The sequence below is a fragment of the Capra hircus genome, chromosome 5 (assembly GCF_001704415.2).
Source record: "Capra hircus breed San Clemente chromosome 5, ASM170441v1, whole genome shotgun sequence".
Taxonomy (NCBI): Eukaryota; Metazoa; Chordata; class Mammalia; order Artiodactyla; family Bovidae; genus Capra; species Capra hircus.
In genome coordinates, this window is record NC_030812.1 from 10586652 (window position 1) to 10607493 (window position 20842).

A 20842-nucleotide genomic window follows, 5' to 3' on the forward strand; every position below is an offset into this window, starting at 1 on the left:
ATATGCTCCATCTCATTTATGCTTCTCATAGCCTTATAAGGCATGGCCCATTACCCTGTTTAATAGATGAGCATACTGAGTCTTAGGAAGATTAAGAAACACAAATAGTGACTTGCCTGGATTTATCTGGAAGCCCAAGCTCATCATACAGGTATTAACGCAATTCTGAAGCATTAGGGGAAGGAATATTTCTTTCTTTCTAATTCTTATTCTTGATTTTTCATTCTCTTGTGACATCTGGACCAGTGAAACTGTACTGCTACTCTGAGTTGACAAAAAATTAAGTTTTATACTTACTATTTAACTATAATTTCACTGAAGCTCAAGTCCAATCCAAATCTATGTTAACAAATTAGTGGTCTATTTTTGTAATAATAATTATTATACTATATATATATATATATATATATAAATAGAGAGCTTTAAGACCTTTACAAATTAACACAAGAAATCTATCAAAGAACTACTTTTGCAATACCATAGCATACTGGAAATATTGAGCTATTACTTCTCCATTAAAAGAAGAAAGTGGGTTCATAAACTTTGAAACTCTCAGTCCAAATGCTTAGCTTCAACATATATAAGAACACTTTAATTTATTCCTGGGTGTCAAGGGGGCAAAGAGATTCTATTAATAGTAAGCTTTGAAAATCAGAACTAATGGAATTCAATAGGCTAGTTGTGAGGAAGCCAAATGCAAACCTATTTTTATCCTATTTTATATTTTACCAAGATTAAAAATAATTACATTACTTAATACTAGATGCTAATCAGACATTATTTATTCTGTATTTTCAGGGATACTATGACACCATGGATGCTGGGTACATGGATGAAGAAGGCTATGTTTATGTTATGTCTCGAGTTGATGACGTGATAAATGTTGCAGGTCACAGGATTTCTGCAGGTGCCATTGAGGAGGTATTGATGAATATTGGTCTTTTATTCTAGATAGTATTTAGGGATAGAACTAAGTTAAAGTCAATACTGAGGTTGTCATTTGACCTGAAAAATGATCAGGCCCTTACTTGTGGTCACTCAGGTATTTCCCTCACCTTCCTTTCTCTGCTGTGGATTTTCCTGTTCTCCATATTCCCCTGATTTCTGCCTGCATAATAGGAATTTTAAGCACTTACATATATTTCTAATTTATGGGAGAGTCTGTATACATTTGCACCTCCGTCTTTGCTACTTGATTGCTTCTAGCATCTTGATTTGCTCTTGTTTGAAAACCAGGTTTGTATATAGTCTTTACTTGGTGTGATATTTAAACATTTTATTGTACTCTTAAATCCTGAGAATTTTCTTCCAATGTAAATTATACCAAGTCTCCAGAAGAGTGTTCTAAAATGTTCTCTCTCTCTTTTTAAATTTACCTTAAAATAGAGTAAAATGCTCCTTTTTATTGTGTAATGCTTGTGCTAGGTTGCTCAGTCATGTGTGACTCTTTGCAACCCCATGGACTGTAGCCCACCAAGCTCCTCTGTCCATGGGATTCTCCAGGCAAGAATACTGGAGTGGGTTGTTGTTCTTTTCTCCAGGGGATCTTCCTGACCCAGGGATCGGACTCATGACTCCTGTGTCTTTCCTGCATTGAAAGTGGATTCTTTACTGCTGAGCCTCCTGGGAAGCCCTTATTGTGTAATACTTGTATAGATTCTTGTAACCATCACAAACAAACAGGATAAAGAAAAATTTCAGCACTGCCAAAGAGTTCCCTTCTTTATTCTGACCCTTCCCATGCCTAACCTCTGGGAACTACTAATTTTTTTCTGTTCCTATGTTGTTTTTGCCTCCTCTAGAATGTTGTATAAATGGAATAATGCAATATGTAACCTTTGGAGACTGGGTTATTTTATTTGAGATCCATTCAAGTTGTTGTGTGTATTGATAATTAGTCCTTTTATGTTTCTGTGCAGTATTTCATTGTGTGGATGTACTAACCCATTTGTGTTTCCTTTACCATTAAAGGGTTTTTTTGTGTTTTTTTTTTTTTTTTTTTTTTTTTTTTTAAATGCTTCTCGGAGAAGGCAATGGCAACCCACTCCAGTACTCTTGCCTGGAAAATCCCATGGATGGAGGAGCCTGGTAGGCTGCAGTCCATGAGGTTGCTAAGCGTCGGACACGACTGAGCGACTTCGCTTTCACTAAATGCTTCTAGTCTGAGACAGTTGTAAATAATGCCGTTGTATACATTCAAGTTTTTGTGCAAAAATTAGTTTTCATTTCTCTAGGTTAAATACTAATAGTGAGTTTGCTGGGTTACACTGGTAAGTGTATGTTTAAGCTTATAAGAAATTGCCAGATGGTTTTCTAGAGTGGCTGTGCCGTTTTATATCCCTGTGCGTAGAGTCTGAGTGCTCCTGTTTCGTCTCATCTTTATTAGTACTTGGAATTGTCATTATTCCCAATTTTAATCGTTCTAATAGATATGTAAAGGTATATCACTGTGCTTTAAATTTGCTTGTCTGTAATGGCTAATGGGGCTTGCCTGGAAGCTCAGTGGTAAAGAATCCGCCTGCCAACACAGGAGACGTGGGTTTTGATCCCTGGGTTGGGAAGATCCTTGGAGAAAAAAATGGCAACCCGCTCCAGTATTCTTGCCTGGGAAATCCCATGGACAGAGGAGCCTGGGCCATGGGATCACAAAGGAGTGAGACACGACTTAGTGACTACACAACAGCAGCAATGACTAGTGATGCTAGAAACCTTTTCTTGTGTTTATTTGCCACTCATATATCTGGTGAAATATCTGTTAAAATCTTCTGCCTGTTTTTAAAAAATATATCGACTCCTGGGGATTACACACACACACACACACACATATATGATGATGATGATGACCTAGTCACTAAGTTGTATCCGACTCTTGCAACCCCATGGACTGTAGCTTGTCGGGCTCCTATATATATATAAATTCTCAAAACTGAGCAATAAGGAAAAAACCCAATTTTTAAAAAATAGGCAAAAGATTTTAACATATTTCACCAAAGAAGATACATTTATGTGTGTGTATATATATATATATATTCTGGATACAAGTCCTATATTTTCTAGTCTGTGACTGGTCTCTTTATTCTCTTAAAAGTGCTCTTAGTAGCGCTTGCTCGCTCAGTCATGTCAGACTCTTTTGGAGCCCCATGGGGTGGAGCCTGTCTGGTTTCTCTGTCCATGGAATTTTCTAGGCGAGAGTACTGGAGTGGGTTGCTATTTCCTGCTCCAGGGGATGTTCCTGACCCAAGGATCAAAAGAACCTGCATCTCCTTCGTCTCCTGCATGGGCAGGTGTATTCTTTACTGCTTAATGAAGTGAAGTGAAAGTCGCTCATTTGTGTCTGACTCTTTGCAACCCCATGGACTGTATAGTCCATGAAATTCTCCAGGCCAGAATACTGGAGTGGGTAGCCTTTCCCTTCTCCAAGGGGTCTTCCCAACCCAGGGATCGAACTCAGGTTTCCCACATTGCAGGCGGATTCTTTACCAGCTGAGCCACAAGAGAATCTCAAGAATACGGGAGTGGGCAGCCTATCCTTTCTCCAGCGTATCGTCCCAACCCAGGATTAAACCATCTTAACAGAGCAAAAGTCTAATTCACCATCTTTTTTTCTTTTATGGATCATGGTATTTATCTAAGAACTCTTTCCTAAACCAAGGTCATATTTTCTTCTTTGTTTTCACCTAAACATTATGTAATTTTGTCATTTACCCTTAGTTTTATTTTTTTACATTTTACATCAGTATACATTTACATTTTGAGCATTTTTTTTGTATATGGTGCAAGGTACAGGTTGAGGATTTTTTAAAATATGGATGTTAATTATTCCACGTGTCATTTGTTGACTGGACTTTCTCTATTGAATTGCCTTTGCACCTTTGTAGAAAATTAGCTGAAAATATTTGAGTGGATCTTTTTCCAGAGTATCTTCAATTTTTTTAATCTCTGTGTTTTTCTTGTCACCAATACTTTTCTGTCTTGATACTATTGCATTGTATAATTGAATAGTGTCCACAGTTTTCAAAATTTCTCCACTTATTCAAAATCATTGTGGATATTCTGTTCCTTTACTTTTCCATTTATATTTTAGAGTGAGCTTTTCTATAGTTAAAATTAACCCTGCATGGATCTTTAATTGCAATTATGTTAAATCTGTAGACTGATTTGAGAAACATTGATATCTGGACTATAGTGAATTGTCTAATCCATGAATTTCATACATCTCTCTATTTATTTACTTTTTTTGATGTTTCAAAACATTAACATTTTATGTTTAAGTATGTAGAATATTTTCTTAGTTTATACCTTAGTATTTAGTTTTTTTAGCTACTATAAATAGAAGTTTTCCAAATTTTCTTGGGCTTCCCTGGTAGCTCAGCTGGTAAAGAATCTGCCTGCAATGAAGGAGACCTAGGTTCAATCCCTAGGTTGGGAAGATCCCCTGGAGGAGAGCATGGCAAGTCACTCCAGTATTCTTGCCTGGAGAACCCCATGGACAGAGGAGCCTGGTGGGCTACAGTCCACTGGGTCGCAAAGAGTCGGACGCAACTGGGCAACTTCACTGGGCCTAGTTTTTATTTTAATCTGATTTTACAATTTATATCTCTTAACTGATGTTTTTAAGACCATTTGCATTTAAATCAAGTATTGATATATTTATGTCTCCAGGTTTATTATTAGCTTCCTTTTTTCCTTTCCTCTTTTTATTCCCTTCATGTTATATTTTCCTCCCTTTTTTTTTTAGTTATTTATTTATTTTCAGCTGCACTGAGTCGTCATTGCGACACGCGGGCATTCCCTAATCATGGCAAGCAGGGGCCATCCTTGTTGGGGTGCGTGGGCTTCTCCTGTCGCAGAGCGCAGGCTCTACGCACGGGGACTTAGGAGTCGTAGCACACGGACCCAGCAGTTGTGGCACACGGCATTGGTTGCTTTGCAGCACGTGGAATCATCCCCAGACCAGGGATTGAGCCCATGTACCCTGCATCCCAGGCAGATTCTTATCCACTGTGCCACCAGGGAAATCCCTCTCCCTTCTTTTAAGTCATTTGGTTGGTTTTTGGTAACTTCCACTTCTTTGCTGAGAACCTCTCCATTCATTCCAAGGGTGCTTGCCCACACTTTTGAGCCATGCTGCTGTGGGGTTTTTAATATTTATCTTTGTTAATTTTACCCTTAATGTGTAAATGTGATGTTCTGGGTCAAAAACAGATTTCTTAATGCTAAGTGCTGTCTTACTCTAGGTCTTATCCCTAGGTGACCCAACAAGAGCCAATGGGAAATTTCCCTACATGAACACACCATAGATGAGAGACAAGGAAAATAACTTTTCTCTGCTTATAAAGAGGCAGGAGGCAACTGTTTCACTCTTCCTAAAGAGGTCTCCTTGGTAACATAATGGCCTGAATCTAAACTCCAGCTCTTTGATATGTACATAACATCTCTCTAGGAGGCACATAACATCTCTCTAGGAGGCAGATAGCCTGTGTGTCTCAACTTTTATAACCTAGAAATGTTTCCAACTTCTAAAACCGTCTTTTTTGACATGAAAATAGTGAGCCAGTCTCCTCAGCACCTTATGAGTTTAACCTAGGGACCTAGTCTGTGCTTGCACGCTAACTTGCTCCAGTCTTGTCTGACTCCTTGCGACCCTCTGGACTGTTTCCCATGAGGCTCTTCTGTCTGTGGGATTCTCCTGTCAAAAAATATTGGAGAGAGTTGGCATTTCCTCCTCCAGGGGATCCTGACCCAGGGATAAACTGGCATCCCTTAAGTCTCCCGCATTGGCAGATAGGCACTTTACCACTGGTGCCGCCTGGGAAGCCTCAGGAATCTCGTCTAGGCTGTAAGCATTTTGTAGTCCAGGGAAATTAGGAAATTTTATTATCCTGTCATATCAGAGCAAATTAACTAACCAACAGCTATTGATCAAATTCTCAAGGTATTTGAAGAGTCTCAGAAGGCCAGGTTTTTTATAGGAGCAATGAGAAATATAGAAAAGTTTTATTTCCCTGCACTGGAGGGGTCCCCAGCTTCCAGGATCTAATGCCTGATGATCTGAGGTGGAGCTGATATAATAATAATAGAAATAATGTGCACAATAAATGCAATGTGCTTGAATCATCCTGAAACCATCCCCCCTCCCCCCTGCCCCTGTTCCATTGAAAAATTGTCTTCCATGACACCAGTCACTGGTGCCAAAATGGTTGGGGAACATTGCCCTACAGATATAATAGCTACATTAAAATGTTTATCTGGTATTTCTAATACTTGGGTTTCAGTTCAGTTGAGTTGCTCAGTCGTGTCTGAGTCTTTGCAACCCCATGGACTGCAGAATATGTCAGGCCACCCTGTCCATCATCAACTCCCGGAGTTTACTTAAACTCAGGTCTATTGAGTTGGTGATGCCATCCAACCATCTCATCCTCTGTTGGCCCCATCTCCTCCCACCTTCAGTGTTTCCCAGCATCAAGGTCTTTTCAAATAAGTCAGTTCTTTGCATCACGTGGCCAAAGTAATGAAGTTTCAGCTTCAGCATCAGTCCTTCCAATGAATATTCGGGACCGATTTCCTTTAGGATGGACTGGTTGGATCTCCTTACAATCCAAGGGACTCTCAAGAGTCTTCTCCAACACCACAGTTCAAAAGCATCAATTCTTCGGTGCTCAGCTTTCTTTATAGTCCAGCTCTCACATCCATACATGACTACTGGAAAAACCATAGCCTTGACTAGATGGACCTTTTTTTGCCAAGTAGTGTCTCTGCTTTTTAATATGCTGTCTAGGTTTGTCATAGCTTTTTTTCCAAGGAGCAAGTGTCTTTTAAGTTCACGGCTGCAGTCACCATGTGCAGTGATTTTGGAGCCCAGTGAAATAAACTCTGTCACTGTTTTCCATCTATTTGCCATGAAGTGATGGGACCGGATGCCATGATCTTCGTTTTCTGAAGGTTGAGCTTTAAGCCAACTTTTTCACTCTCCTCTTTCACTTTCATCAAGAGGCTCTTTTGTTCTTCTTCACTTTCTGTCATAAGGGTGGTGTCATCTGCATATCTGAGGCTATTGATATTTCTCCCGGCAATCTTGATTCCAGCTTGTGCTTCTTCCAGCCCAGCATTTCTCATGATGTACTCTGCATAGAACTTAAACAAGCAGGGTGACAATATACAGCCTTGAAATACTCCTTTCCCGAGGTGTTTAGGTTTTCTGAATTCTTTTACATTATGATTATAATTTTACATTATGATATTCTGGATCCTTTTAAAGTCATCTGGATTTACATTCTTGTGATTGTTTCTTTTAGCAGATGGTCAGCCCAGTTAAGATCAGACCACATGTCCTTACGCACTTTCTGAGGATTGTGGTTCCAATCTCAGTCTTGTTTTCAAAGCCTGTACAGTGCTATTCTGGTCCATCTCACTGTGTCTTTCTCCCAGAGGCCAATCTGAAACTCAAGTGCTCAGAATTTTTGTGGTGCTGATTCTGGTGGGATTCATGCATGCACAATTTTGGGGGTAGACTCAGGACATCATACTCGGATTTGAAATATCCCTTTTTTAGCTCCTTTCTCTCTGCAGTCTTCTCCTTTTGGTTCTCAGGGCTCTCCCTTACTGTTCTCCTCAGTATAAAGTCAGGGCTTCAGCCTCCTGGCAGCCCTCCCAGTGTTCAGTCCTGCACAGTCTATCTGCGCGGTGTCCATGAGGGGAAGAAGGAACTCGTCTCTTTGCTAGCGCTTGCCTCCCATAGGACAGAGGGAATCAGTAGGGATCCGTTCTCAGGGACTGGATGTTCACTAGTGGGGAGGGCAAGTGGCCCGGAATCTTCCCAGGCTCTATTGATTTGGGATGGGGGGGTGGGCGGGGCTCCATATCCAGGATCTGCTGCATAGTGATGGTGGAGAAGGGAAAGGACCCAGCTTTGTGGCTGCGTCCACCTGGTGAAAGGTGAGGAGAGTCAGCAAGGCCACTACATCTCTATAGGAAGGAAGAGGGGCACCGCTTCTTGGTTGGTGTCCATCGGGGTTGGAGCAGAGAGGATGAAACCAAATGATTCTGTTCCCCAGCTCCTTTGCTTCTTTTCCTGGACCTCTGGGTAGACACTGCAAGCATCACTAGGGCTTTTTCTGTCCATATTTTGGCCTGCTGTAGAACCCAAGCCAGAATATATAGGAGGCAAAACCAACAAACCATAACCACAACAAAACCCAGAAGCTTCTGAGCAAACAGAAAACAGGGGACTCAACCACCGGGTTGCCTCTCAAGTTCTGATGGAGTCTCCTTGTACAAATTATGGCCCAGAGTACTCCATTGCAAGTAGTGGAAGTGATAGGGTGGAATGTATCTACTCTGGTTTTTTTGGCGCCAAACCCATAATAGGTTTTGAATGAAATGGGGAACACTGCCATATAGGTAAAAGAAAATGCTTAAAATAGTATGATTGATAATGCAGTATGATCAGAGTATGCAGAAACATAGCTTAGTTCTCCTCTACTTAAAAGATGGTCACTTTCTCTAAAGGTTATACTTCAGCTCAGACTTACTGACTTAACCCTATTTGTCATGAAGGCCTTCTTTTCACTTAGTGACAGTCAGTGTGATATTATTTGAGTAAAAGGAAAGAATTTTATAAAATATTTTGGAACATGTGACTTTTACCTGCTATTATAATATTGTCTTGTTTTTAACCAACTGTGAATTTTGTGATAACCTGAAATTGAAATTTACGCTTCATGTATTTTGGCGTGTTGACAAAAGGTGGTTCCAGGTGCATGAACTTTTAATTTCTTACTCATAGATTACCTCCAGTATTCACCTGCATTTCTGCCAGACTCAGCTGATCAAAATACAGAGCTTACATATGCCTAACTCTTATCAGTCAAAATTCTTGGTTCTCTCTTTTATCTTTAGAAGGAAAATGCCAACTTATTCAAATATAGATTGTGCTTTAATATGTTTCTGCCGACATGCTTCTCACTGTATGTAACAGCAGAGTGAGGCAAGCAGAAGACAGGCAGTTAAAAATGGCAAAATTGAAAAATGAAAGGACAGGATCCATGGTGTCTAAGAAGAATTTTGCCAGTGGGTCTTAAGAGTTCTTACAGCACACAGCAAGACACCTCTCAGGGTTAAGCCTTCTTGAAGTGAATGTCTCCCTTCATACGAATGAAATGATTCTCTTTACTGCATATTTATGTCTAATAAGGAAGTTATTAATAATATCTTAACTCATATCAAGTTTGTCTTCTCCATATTAGAATCTGTTAGAGGGTTGTGAGCCAATATTTTTACTGGCTTTTTCCTAGCACCTAGAAAAATTGCTTAACAAATTGATAATATGTGTATGACATGTTTATATAGATGACATTATCAGCTTTTACTACAGTGCCCCAAATTTTATCCTTAAATGCTTTTTCAGGATTCTCAGCAATGAATACTGGATTCTACTCTGATTTTTGAGATAGGACTTGAGTGTCTTAATCCACTGGGAGTATTATTTGTGGAAATAAAAATACTGTTGTTTTTATATACAGTGAAAATATCTGAAAGTGAAAGTGAAAAGTGAAGTTGCTCAGTCGTGTCCGACTCTTTGCGACCCCATGGACTGTAGCCCACCAGGCTCCTCAGTCCATGGAATTTTCCAGGCAAGAGTACTGGAGTGGGGTGCCGTTTCCTTCTCCAGGGGATCTTCCCAACCCAGGGATCGAACCCCGGTCTCCCACACTGCAGGCAGACACTTTACCATCTGAGCCACCAAATATCTGAGCTTTATTAATTTCCCATGGTGACATTTGACAGTTTATTACCTTGTGTAAGAGAGAAATTCTACTAAAATGACTACATCAGAAATATATCAGGGAACTATTGGCACGTGTTTTTCTCTTCTCCACATTGTTGTTTGGTTGCTAAGTCGTGTCCTACTCTCCTGTGACTCCATGCACTGTAAGCCTGCCAGGCTCCTTGGTCCATGGGATTTCCTAGACAGGAATGCTGGAGTGGGTGCCATTTCCTCCAGGGGATCGTCCTGACATAGGGACCTGCATCTCCTGTATTATAGGTGAATTCTTTACCACTGAACCACCAGGGAAACCCCACCATAAGAAAACAGAATTCTAGGATGGCTTTTAGAAATTTAAGAGGACATTATTCTTGCAGATCTCAACACATGCCTTCTATAAATATTAGGTAATAACCAAATCTGTTTTGAACAGTCTTGAAAGCCTAGCATCTAGCTGGACACTATGGACTTTTGGTGGAAGTTAAAGGTATTCTTAAAAAAGTTGTGTCCTAAATCTCCTAGTTCAGGTCTTGTGAGCCCAGATTACTAGGAATCAGTGTGGTCCTTCTGCTTACCTCTCTTTTACTTTTGAGAACAGATCTTTTCATGCAAAGACATCTGCAGGGAGCAAATTGGGCTCCCTGATTTCATTATTTTGCTTGTAACTTAAGTTTTAGTTTGTTAAAGAATCCTAGGAGTATCCTTGGGAACTTGGAAATGTGGCATTAAAATACTGTATTTAAAGCCTAGGACTTCCCTAGTGGCTCAGACAGTAAAGAATCTGCCTGCCATTCAGGAGACCCAGGTTTGATCCTTGGGTCCAGAGGATCCCCTGGAGAAGGGAATAGCTACCAACTCCAGTGTTCTTTCCTGGAGAATCCCATGGGCAGAGGAGCCTGGTGGGCTATAGTCCATGGAATCACAGAGTTGGACACAACCCAGCGACTAAGCCTAGTGGAGCATTCATATAAAATTTGCCCTTTGTTGTGACCAAAGTGTCACTGTTTGTTTTCCCAAGTTAGCTATTTTGTTCGCTATTTTAGGAATGATTTCTTCAAGATTGGATAAAGTTCTATAAAAGATGCATTCAACAAGATGCCATGCAATTTCATTTCTACCCAATATTAAACAAATATTGATTTAAATAGTTGTGAAATTGCTGAGTATTTTTCTAGGCACTCATATGAATATTGATGAAGATGTCGAAGCTGATGGTTTTCTAGATCACTCTAGTATCAGTGCAAAGAAAACAATATTCCTCCTCTTTCTACTGCAGAGACAATCTTCCACTGCAGGGTGGCTCCTTGCCTCTTACCAGGGTGCTTGATTTAAACTAATTTTTCTAAAATTAAAATATTTAAAGCATAATTGAGAAACCTGTGTAATTTAGCCGACTAAAACCCTACAATTCATTAAAATTTATGCAAAAATGGCAGTACCCCAGAAACAAAGACAGTTTGTTACCATAGCGTTTATGTGCTCGCTTTGGGCGAAACAATCACCTTTTAAGTTGTATCACATTTTGGGTGCTTGAGTGCCAGCTCACTACACTTGCTTCATGGATTTTATATGGAGGGAATATATGAATGTGGCTTTTGATTTCTCCCCATGTAGGACATTTGGTTGGCTTCTGTCTCTTAAATGTTGCCAAGACATATTTTGATGCTTTTCTTTTTAACAAGTCAGTTGTTGAAATCATTATTTGGCATGCAAATACTGTTTGTGGAGCCAACATAGAAAGCTGCCTCCTGCCTGCATGGCATCTTTTTAGCACTGATAGATTAATATAATGTTTTATCCACTATAATGAACTTTATTTACAGATGATGTGGAATTCTGGAAAACAACATGTTTTTCACAGATTTTTAAGAATTTGTCTTCAGTCTGCAAAAAATGGGACGCTTAGATACTACAATTGTGTTATATATTACTTCTGATTTTAAAATACTCTCTGCCCTTATAGAAAAACCAGTTAGCATTTTCCCATCCTATTCTAAAAACACTGAAACTGAGGATGGAAATTAAAATAACCAGGTGAAATAATAGCACATTAGAAGTTTTTGTTGTTCAATTCAGTGAAAATCACAGTCATACTGGTTAGGTGACAAAATATCTGGATGTATGATTTTTTAAACAGTGATTTAAACTAAAACTTAAAAAACTCAGGTATAGAAGCACCAGTGAACACTTCAGTAAATGAGTTTCTGACAATTAAAACTGGCTAGCTAGGTTAAATTATTTTTCTCTATCCATGAAGGGAGTGTTAAATTGGAATGAAAGGATTGAATCTAGCAAGTCTGTGTCCTCCCTGCTATCGAGGGGGTATTGTCTTCCATGACTGGCGACTGTCAATACCAACTGCCCGAACAAAACTCTCTCAGTAAAATGTGACTCCGCTCTTAACATACGGACTGAAAAGTAAATAAGACCTTACCAAATGGGAAAGCTGTAGGAAGCCTTTTGAGAGTTCATGCTCACGCAGTGAGAGAAGGTGGTATTTTATCATCTGCATGGTGTGTTTTGGGGAAGTTTTTGAGTCTGTACCAACTGAAGGAGAGGGCGTGGACACAGTTACCATAGCAACGAAATTAAGAAAACAATAGTATAAAAATCATTTACTTAACTCATACTATACAGAGCACTGTAGGAGTCAAAAACTATATGGACGGCAAGCCTCACACCTGAACATCTCACGCCTGATGCTGATGATAGGACATGGGAAATGCTGATCTGCATGCTTAATTAGGGGCGGTGTGTGGCAGTCCACTGGGTTTGTACCGAACATTCTAGTAGTTCATCGAGGCTTCTAGGAGTTTGGAGAAGAGAAAGCTCATTTTCGGCTTGGACCAATTTTTAACTTTTCTTCTGTGGAAAGTTAGGGATTTTTAGTGGCATGTCAGAATTTGTTGGTTCTTCTCTTCCCTCTCTGAATGTAACTTTTTCGTTGAGTTTTTCAGCTTTTCCTTCTTCATACAGTCATTAGATATCAAAATTCTTTAAGGCTTTTGCCCTTTTTTCCTCCCTGCTTTGTCCCCAAATAATTTCATCCCTGTCCATAGCTTTCATGATCATTAATGTCATTCAAATACACATTTTAAGGTAAAGACTCTCTTCAGATCCAACTGCCTCAACTTGGATATCTTTAAAAGTACTTCAAGTGGAATATTTCCAAGACTTAATACATGATTTTTCCTCCCAAGCTTGGCCCTCCACTAGCATTTTCTGGCTTAGAAAATGACACCAGCTATTCAGGCCAAAACCACAGAATCGTTTTTAACCTCTTTGACTTCTTGTTTCATATCCCATTTATCATCAAATTTTGTCCATTTTACCTTTAAAAATCTCTGGATCTTTTTATACCCCCTCCTATGACCTCAGTCTACTCTTATAGCCTCTTGAGGGTTTTCCCTGGGTAAACTATCGCACCCACATTCAACAGCCCTTTGTTTATTCTTCACAATGAAACCAAAGTAAGTCTGTGTTTCTCAGAATCCACACTGAAGGGAAAGAACCCAATCGTTAAAGGCTACATATTGTACAGTTCCAGATATATTAATGTTCTGGATAAGAACTTTGGAGATAGTAAAAAAGATCGGTGGTTGTCAGGAGTTATTGAGAAGTGAGGGATGAAGAGGCGGAACACAGGGGGGGGTTTAGGGCAGTGAATGTACTCAGTAGAAGACTGTAATCATGGCTATGTGGCGTAAAGCCCGTCAAGTGTACACCAAGTCTGATGTCAGCTCTGGAGCAGGGTGATAGTGGTTTCATGGTGGCCCCCCGACTGTAATGAGTGCACTGCTCTGGTGAGGGATTTTGATGATGTGGAGGCTGCGTGTAAATGGGACAGGAGATACATGGGAACTCAGGACTTTCTGCTCAGTTTTGCTATGAATCTAAAACTATTCTGAAAAAAAAAAATAAAGTCTTAAAAAACCCATTCTGATCTTGCACAGCCTCCTTACCTCCTGAAAGTGCTTTACCACCTTCCAGTGCTACTAAAGGGAAACCCCAGTGGCTCAGGAAAGAATCCGCCTGCAGTGCAGGAGACTCGGGAGACAGGAGTTTGATCCCTAGGTCCAGAAGGTCCCCTGGAAGAGGGCATGGCAACCCACTCAGTATTCTTGCCTGGGCAATCCCAAGGACAGAGGAGCCTGGAGGGCTACCATCCCAGGAGTTGCAAGGAGTCAGAGGTGAATGAACATAGACGTGCTACCAAAATAAGAAAATCCTTCACAGGCACGGCCCTTTTTCTGCCTCTGTACCTTCATTTCCTCTTGCACCAGTCTCACTTTTGCGCTAGGCTTTCCAGAGATCAAATTGTCAATATCCGTTGGATCGTCGAAAAAGCAAGAGAATTCCAGGAAAACATCTACTTCTGCTTTATTGACTATGCCAAAGCCTTTGCCTGTGTGGATCACAACAAACTGGAAAATTCTTAAAAAGATGGGAATACCAGATTACCTAACCTGCCTCTTGAGAAATCTGTATGAAAGTCAGGAAGCAACAGTTAGAACTGGACATGGAACAACAGACTGGTTCCAAAAAGGGAAAGGAGTATGTTAAGGCTATATATCGTCACCCTGCTTATCTAACTTATATGCAGAGTACATCATGAGAGACACTGTGCTGGATGAAGCACAAGCTGGAATCAAGATTGCTGGGAAAAATAACCTCAGATATGCAGATGACACCACCTTTATGGCAGAAATGAAGAAGAACTAAAAACCTGTTGATGAAAGTGAAAGAGGAGAGTGAAAAAGTTGGCTTAAAGCTCAACATACAGAAAACTAAGATCATGGCATCAGGTCCCATTCACTTTATGGCAAATAGATAGGGAAAAAATGGAAACAGTGACAGACTTTATTTTGGGGGCTCCAAAATTACTGCACATGGTGACTGCAGCCATGAACTTGAAAGATGTTTGCTCCTTGAAAGGAAAGCTATGGCCAACCTAGACAGCATATTAAAAAGCAGAGACATTACTTTGCCAGCAAAGGTCTAGTCAAAGCCTTGGTTTTTCCGGTAGTCATGTATGGATGTGAGAGTTGGACTATAAAGAAAGCTGAGTGTCAAAGAACTGAGGCTTTTGAACTGTGGTGTTGGAGAAGACTCTTGAGAATCCTTGGACTGCAAGGAGATCCAACCAGTCCATCCTAAAGGAAATCAGTCCTGAATATTCATTGGAAGGACTGATGCTGAAGCTGAAACTCCATTACTTTGGCCACTTGATGCAAAGAACTGACTCATTTGAAAAGACCCTGATGCTGGGAAAGATTGAGGGCAGGAGGAGAAGGGGACAGCAGAGGATGAGATGGTTTGATGGCATCACCGACTCAGCGGACATTAGTCTGAGTAAATTCCGGGAGTTGGTGATGGACAGGGAGGCCTGGTGTGCTGCAGTCCATGGGGTTGTGAAGAATTGGACACGACTGAGCGGCTGAACTGAACTGAACTTCCAGCCACACTGGTCTCCTTTTTATTTGAACAGTACATGCTCAGCCCTTCCCTTGGGCTTTGGCCCTATCTTCCTCTTGGTCTAATCACTTCTCTGCCTGCTCAGTTGCTTGGTCTTGTCCAGCTCTTTGTGATTCCATGGGCTGTAGCCCCCAGGCTCCTCTGTCCACGGCATCTGCACAAGAATACTGGAGTGGGTTGCCATTCCCTTCGCCAGGGGACCTTCCTGACCCAGGGATTGAGCCCAGTTCTCCTCCTTCCTCTGCATTGGCATGGGGGTTTCTTTACCACTAGCCCCACCTGGGAAGCCTTCCTTTCTAAACTGCAAGTACCATTAAGACAGTACCCAGCCTATTTTTGTTCACCACCAAGCCTACTGCATAGGAGGTTGGAGGTTAGGAGGTATTCATAAATGTTTGCTGAAGAAAAAAATGGGGACTGCCACACTAGCCCTTGGTTACACCTTTGCTTACTGTTTTCTCCAGCCATTAAGGGATTTGGGGTCACTGAAATGTATATCACACAAATATCTCATCTAGGAGAGAAGCCCTATAAATGTAGTGAGTGTGGGAAAACCTTCCTTGAAAGCTCAGCCTTCGATGGGCATCAGCTGCTTCCCACAGGGGAGAAGTCATAAGAAATGTATATTAATCTCATGGAAAAGAATTTTTTGAACATTCATTTTTAAAAGTCCCATCACAGCAGAATTTTTTTTTTTTTTTTAAATCCTAAGCTTCTGTATTTCATGTGATTATTCTTTGGGTTCTCATGATTCCAGATAGAAATTGCTTTGCTCTTTAAGGCACAGAGCTTGTGCTGTGCTGTGTTTTGTCTCTCAGTTGAGTCCAACTCTTTGCAACCCTCTGGACTATAGCCCGCCAGGCTCCTCTGTCCATGGGGATTCTTCAGGCAAGAATACTGGAGTGGGTTGCCATGCCCTCCTCCAGGGGATCTTTGCAACCCAGGGATCTAAGCCAGGTCTTCCTCATTGCAGGCAGATTCTTTACAGTCTGAGCCACCAGGGAAGCCCATTTTCTAGAGCTTAGGGTGAACAATATGAAAATGGGTGCTCAACAATGGTGATTATCTGATGTCAGGGCTTTACTTTCTGTCCAACTTCTTTCTCCACTTCTTGGAAAATCCTCTCTGGATAGGTGGGCACTCAAGAAGAGAAATAAAATCACTGTTTATGCAGGATTTGGGGTTCTTCTGGTAGCCAGCCATCAAATCACCATGAGGCCATCTGTTTTCCAAGGCCCATTGCAGTTTGTTCCCAAGTGGTGTGCATTGCATAGTTTCCTTGGCTTCATGAATAAACAACTGAGATAAAGAAATCATTCCCTTACTTTCCAGGTAAGCTAAGCAATTTGTCTTAATTACTGCCAGTCTTTAGTGAGTGACTACCTGGGGATCTTAACCATTCACCTCAGTCATAAAGATATGAACAGTGAGTTGGTAGTCATTTTCACAGAGGCAGCTCTGGGTTTTTAAGTTCTCTGTCATGTACTTTTTTCCTAGTTGAAATTACATATACTGCATATATATGTGTATAGATATCTAAATGAATGCTTTTTAAAATTACAGTCTATCCTTTCCCTTGGCATTGTGGCCGATTGTGCTGTTGTTGGGAAGGAAGATTCTTTGAAAGGTCATATCCCATTAGCCCTCTGCGTGTTGAAAAAAGGTAAGCTGTCTTTGTCCTCCTTGACTGTTTGGGCCCTGAATGATTAAGGTTAATTCAGAGCTTACCATCTGAACTTTCTCCCTAGATATAAATACAACAGAGGAACAAGTTTTAGAAGAAATTGTGAAACACGTTAGACAGAGCATTGGCCCCGTGGCTGCTTTTCGGAAAGCGGTGTTTGTCAAACAGTTACCCAAAACCAGGTCTGGCAAAATTCCCCGCTCAGCTCTGTCTGCCCTTGTCAATGGCAAGCCATATAAGGTAACTATCAAGGTTGTTTAGTGCTTGGTTCTGATATGTTTTCCCCCATTTCTTTGGTGTCACCAAAACTCTTGAAATAGTTCTCAATCATGAATTATATTCCTAAAAAATATGTAATAGTACTTCTCTTTTTTTTAATGTTAAGGAGGAGATTGCATAGCCATTCTCTCTGTAGGAATGAGGGTTTTGGAGGAAACACATTAAGGTCATATTCTTTGATTATAAGAACCAGTATGTGAAAAATTTAGTTTTTTTAATTAAAAAAATTTTAATTTATTTTGAATTTTTTAAATAAAAACATTTAAAATATTTTTCTTATTTAATAAAATATTATGAATATGTCAGTTAATTTCAAACAAATTGTGGAAACTCAGTCTTATTAAATTAAGGATAAATTTTGCTTCATTGTAGTCAATAGTGACTGTTAGTGAGAAAGCAAACATTTGAGACTGGCTATAGATATTTCAACAGTTCTAATTTGATATATATGCTCATTATCTTACCTGCTTTGAGTGAAAATTATTTTAGGGTATTTAAGCTGATTCAAGCATATGCGTTCTTTTAATTTATGTGCACATTATATATGCATATTATACATAATTTTAATCATAAAAATCTTGTAAAAAGTGATACAGCAATAAAGAGTGGTTGTATGGGCAAAGCAAAAAAGAAAAAAAACTTTCTGTGGAGGCTCATTGAAAGACCAATAAAAAAAAGTACCATTTAGGACTGACAACAGACGTGACTGAGCGAGGAAGTGCAGTTAGGACTGATCGCTTTGCCAACTGAACCGTTTATTTTACTGTTGAAATGTGAATCGCTCAGTCATGCAGACTCTTTACACTGCATGGACTGTAGCCCGCCAGGCTCCTCTGTCCATGGGATTCTCCACGCAGGAATACTGGAGTGGGTTACCATGCCCTTCTTCAGGGGATCTTTCTGACCCAGGGATTGAACCCAGGTTTCCTGCTTTGCAGGCAGATTCTTTACTGTCTAAGCCACCAGGAAAGCCATTTTAAAATATTAAGTTCAAGTTTGCTATTTTTGAACCTTTCCATATGTATATGATAGTAGGGAATACAAAACTGCATTGAGCTGCTTAATTGTATAGGGAGTGGAAGGGGTTCATGAAAGCACCTTCATCGGACTCTAATCTTCTTTCCAGGTGTCTCCTACAATTGAAGATCCTGGAATTTTTGAACACATAGAAGTCATGCTGAAGCAGGCATCATGACTTTTTTTCCTGTTTTTTGAGTCACTTTTCTAACTGGAGTAAGTTTTTAGAATTACTTCCTAGAAATAAATATCAAAATAGAAATAATATGCAAACTGAAATGTAAATTGTAGGGCTTAGTCTAAAAAAATGTACTCGAAGACTGATAAGACCCGTGCCTTCTGTTTGATTAGCCCAATTAGTACTATTACCAGTTGCCTGTATCATGCTCATTATTAGATAGATTTTCCAGAACTTCCATTTAAGAAAAATATATCTAATGTGTGATTTTTATAAATTGTAACCCCTACCCCCACCAAAAAAATGACACTAATATCAAGCCACTTCCTGAAATTAGGACTCTGCAGCTTTGATCCAAGACCTAAAACTCAAGTTGAAGTCAGAAAACAGTTATTATTTTCTTATGGAAGTTCTGAATATCTTTCAATATTCTTGAGATGCCCACAGACTTGGTTATTTTAAATGAAATGGGTGAAATGGGAAGTTTCAGATAATCATTGAGACATGATTTTCTAGGCAGGAGAATTTGTCTCCTCACACATCCTGACGGAACACTGGGTACAGAGGTCCAGCTCCCTCCAGTCCTGTGTCACTGAGTCAAGGGCGGTCACAGGCCAGATAGAGAGCACAGAGTTAATCCAATCTTTGTCATGCAGATGAGGCCTCTTTGCAGCCCCTCTTACTGTTTCAGGTTCAGAGTTGACTATATACTTTGTAATGATCTCAACTTCTTTTGGAAAAAAGGAAATGAAATAGAAATGGGTAAACTGTCAAGGAAAGCTCTTAAGGAAGAAATGTAAAATTTTTTACATTTTATATATGCTAAAGACCAGGAGGAGTTTTAAGAGAAACCAAAATTCCAGATTTTATGGGAAATCTCTAATTTTAAAATAACTCACTGAAATCCAAAGCACGTCTTTCTATTTAAACTTGTGTAAAATTATTGAGCATTAACAAATAACTAGAAATGGGTCTTTGTGCCAGTTAACCAGAGTATATACAGATAATTAGACATTTGGTTTACTTAGGGTTCTACATGGTATCAGTTATTAAAGAATACATTCAAACTAAAAAAAAAAGAATGCCATACCTATTGAGTCTTTGATGGTTCTCAAAGTATTCCTCAATCTTTCAGTCTATCAGTAACTTTATTTTAAGAGCAGTTGTCCTAACATAAAAGTCTGGTAACACATGAAGAAATATATATGAGAGATAATAGATGAGCTTATTTACTTGTTTGTTCCATAAAAATTGCTAACATTGTATGAAGATATCCTGAAAATGTTAGGATTCTTTGGATCGTAGACTATAAAACAAATGGCTTCTCAAAGTAATTTGTTATTTGCTAAAATTGACTTTTTGATTGTTACACCTGAAAACAATTCATCTAATTGTTCCCTTTATTTTAGAAGCCTGAGTTAAACTGATTAGATATATATTCAATTTATAATTTGAAGTTGTTAAGTTCCTTAAACTGTCTCTTCTCTTTGGTACATTTGATCTATTATCACAACTGTAATCTTAACAAATAATACACTTTTTAATGTCTTAGCATTAAGATGTATTGCTGTGTTTTTCATATAAAACTCAGTTAATTTGAAATGGCACATTCTTTAGCAGTTCATTTGCGAGGTATAAGCTCAGGCAGATCCAAGAATTGTGTAAAGATTGTCTTTGATCCTCTTGCACATTTTTCCTGGAGAAGACACTTCAGCAAGCAGGCTTGAGTTATTTTCCTGCTGAGTGGGACTGGGAAACAGTGACAAGACGGGGCAAGTAATGTTTTCTTGTAGCTGGTTGAGGAGATTGATCTCCTTTGCAGGGTCAGAGAAAGTACTGTTATTCTCACAAGACTGAATGTGGGGCAAGAAAGATACAGTCAAGTCATCAGATTGCTTAAATTTTGAAGGAAAGAAAGGAATTTTCTATCTTAATACTGACTATAAGGTACTTTCACGTGATAGTATTTAAAATACTTTGATTAAATGTGTCTTTAAAAATAACACTAATAATGTTACTAAAAATGTAATTTGCTGAAATAAATTCTGTATGATCTTCTTTTGTCATTTCATAGAATTTTTTTTTACTGTAAAGTATTAGAAAAATTAAAATGTAAATATTTTAAAATCTATAGAAAAGTGTTTGCCAATTAATGAAGCTCGTTTGCTTTTTAAAATGTGCTAAGTATATATAAATGAGAACTGTTTTACATTTAAGAAGCAGTTTTATTTATAGGAAATTATACCTGTAAAAGTTCTGATTATTAAAAATATAAAGATTCATGATGATGGTGGTTAAAAGCAAGAAAACCAAGGTTCTAAGCTTAATCAGTTAATTGGGCTTTAGAATCTGACACAAATGATCTATACACTGAAGAATATTTTATGAGTTTTGAGGTGAGTAACTGGATCTCGATTCATGGGGTCACAAGTAGTCGGACATG

The 20842-nt window shown here is 39.3% G+C and overlaps 1 protein-coding gene across 2 annotated transcripts in view; it reads left to right on the forward strand.

The window, feature by feature from the left end:
* ACSS3 (acyl-CoA synthetase short-chain family member 3) overlaps window positions 1–20457 on the forward strand; it is a 165062-nt gene extending 144605 nt beyond the window's left edge. For both annotated transcript variants that reach the window (XM_013963698.2, XM_018047605.1), the window contains 4 exons: window positions 799–921; window positions 16805–16904; window positions 16990–17165; window positions 18331–20457. In XM_013963698.2, coding sequence (XP_013819152.1) covers window positions 799–921; window positions 16805–16904; window positions 16990–17165; window positions 18331–18399 — 468 coding nt within the window. In that variant the 3' untranslated portion in view covers window positions 18400–20457. The remainder of the gene's footprint in view (window positions 1–798; window positions 922–16804; window positions 16905–16989; window positions 17166–18330) is intronic.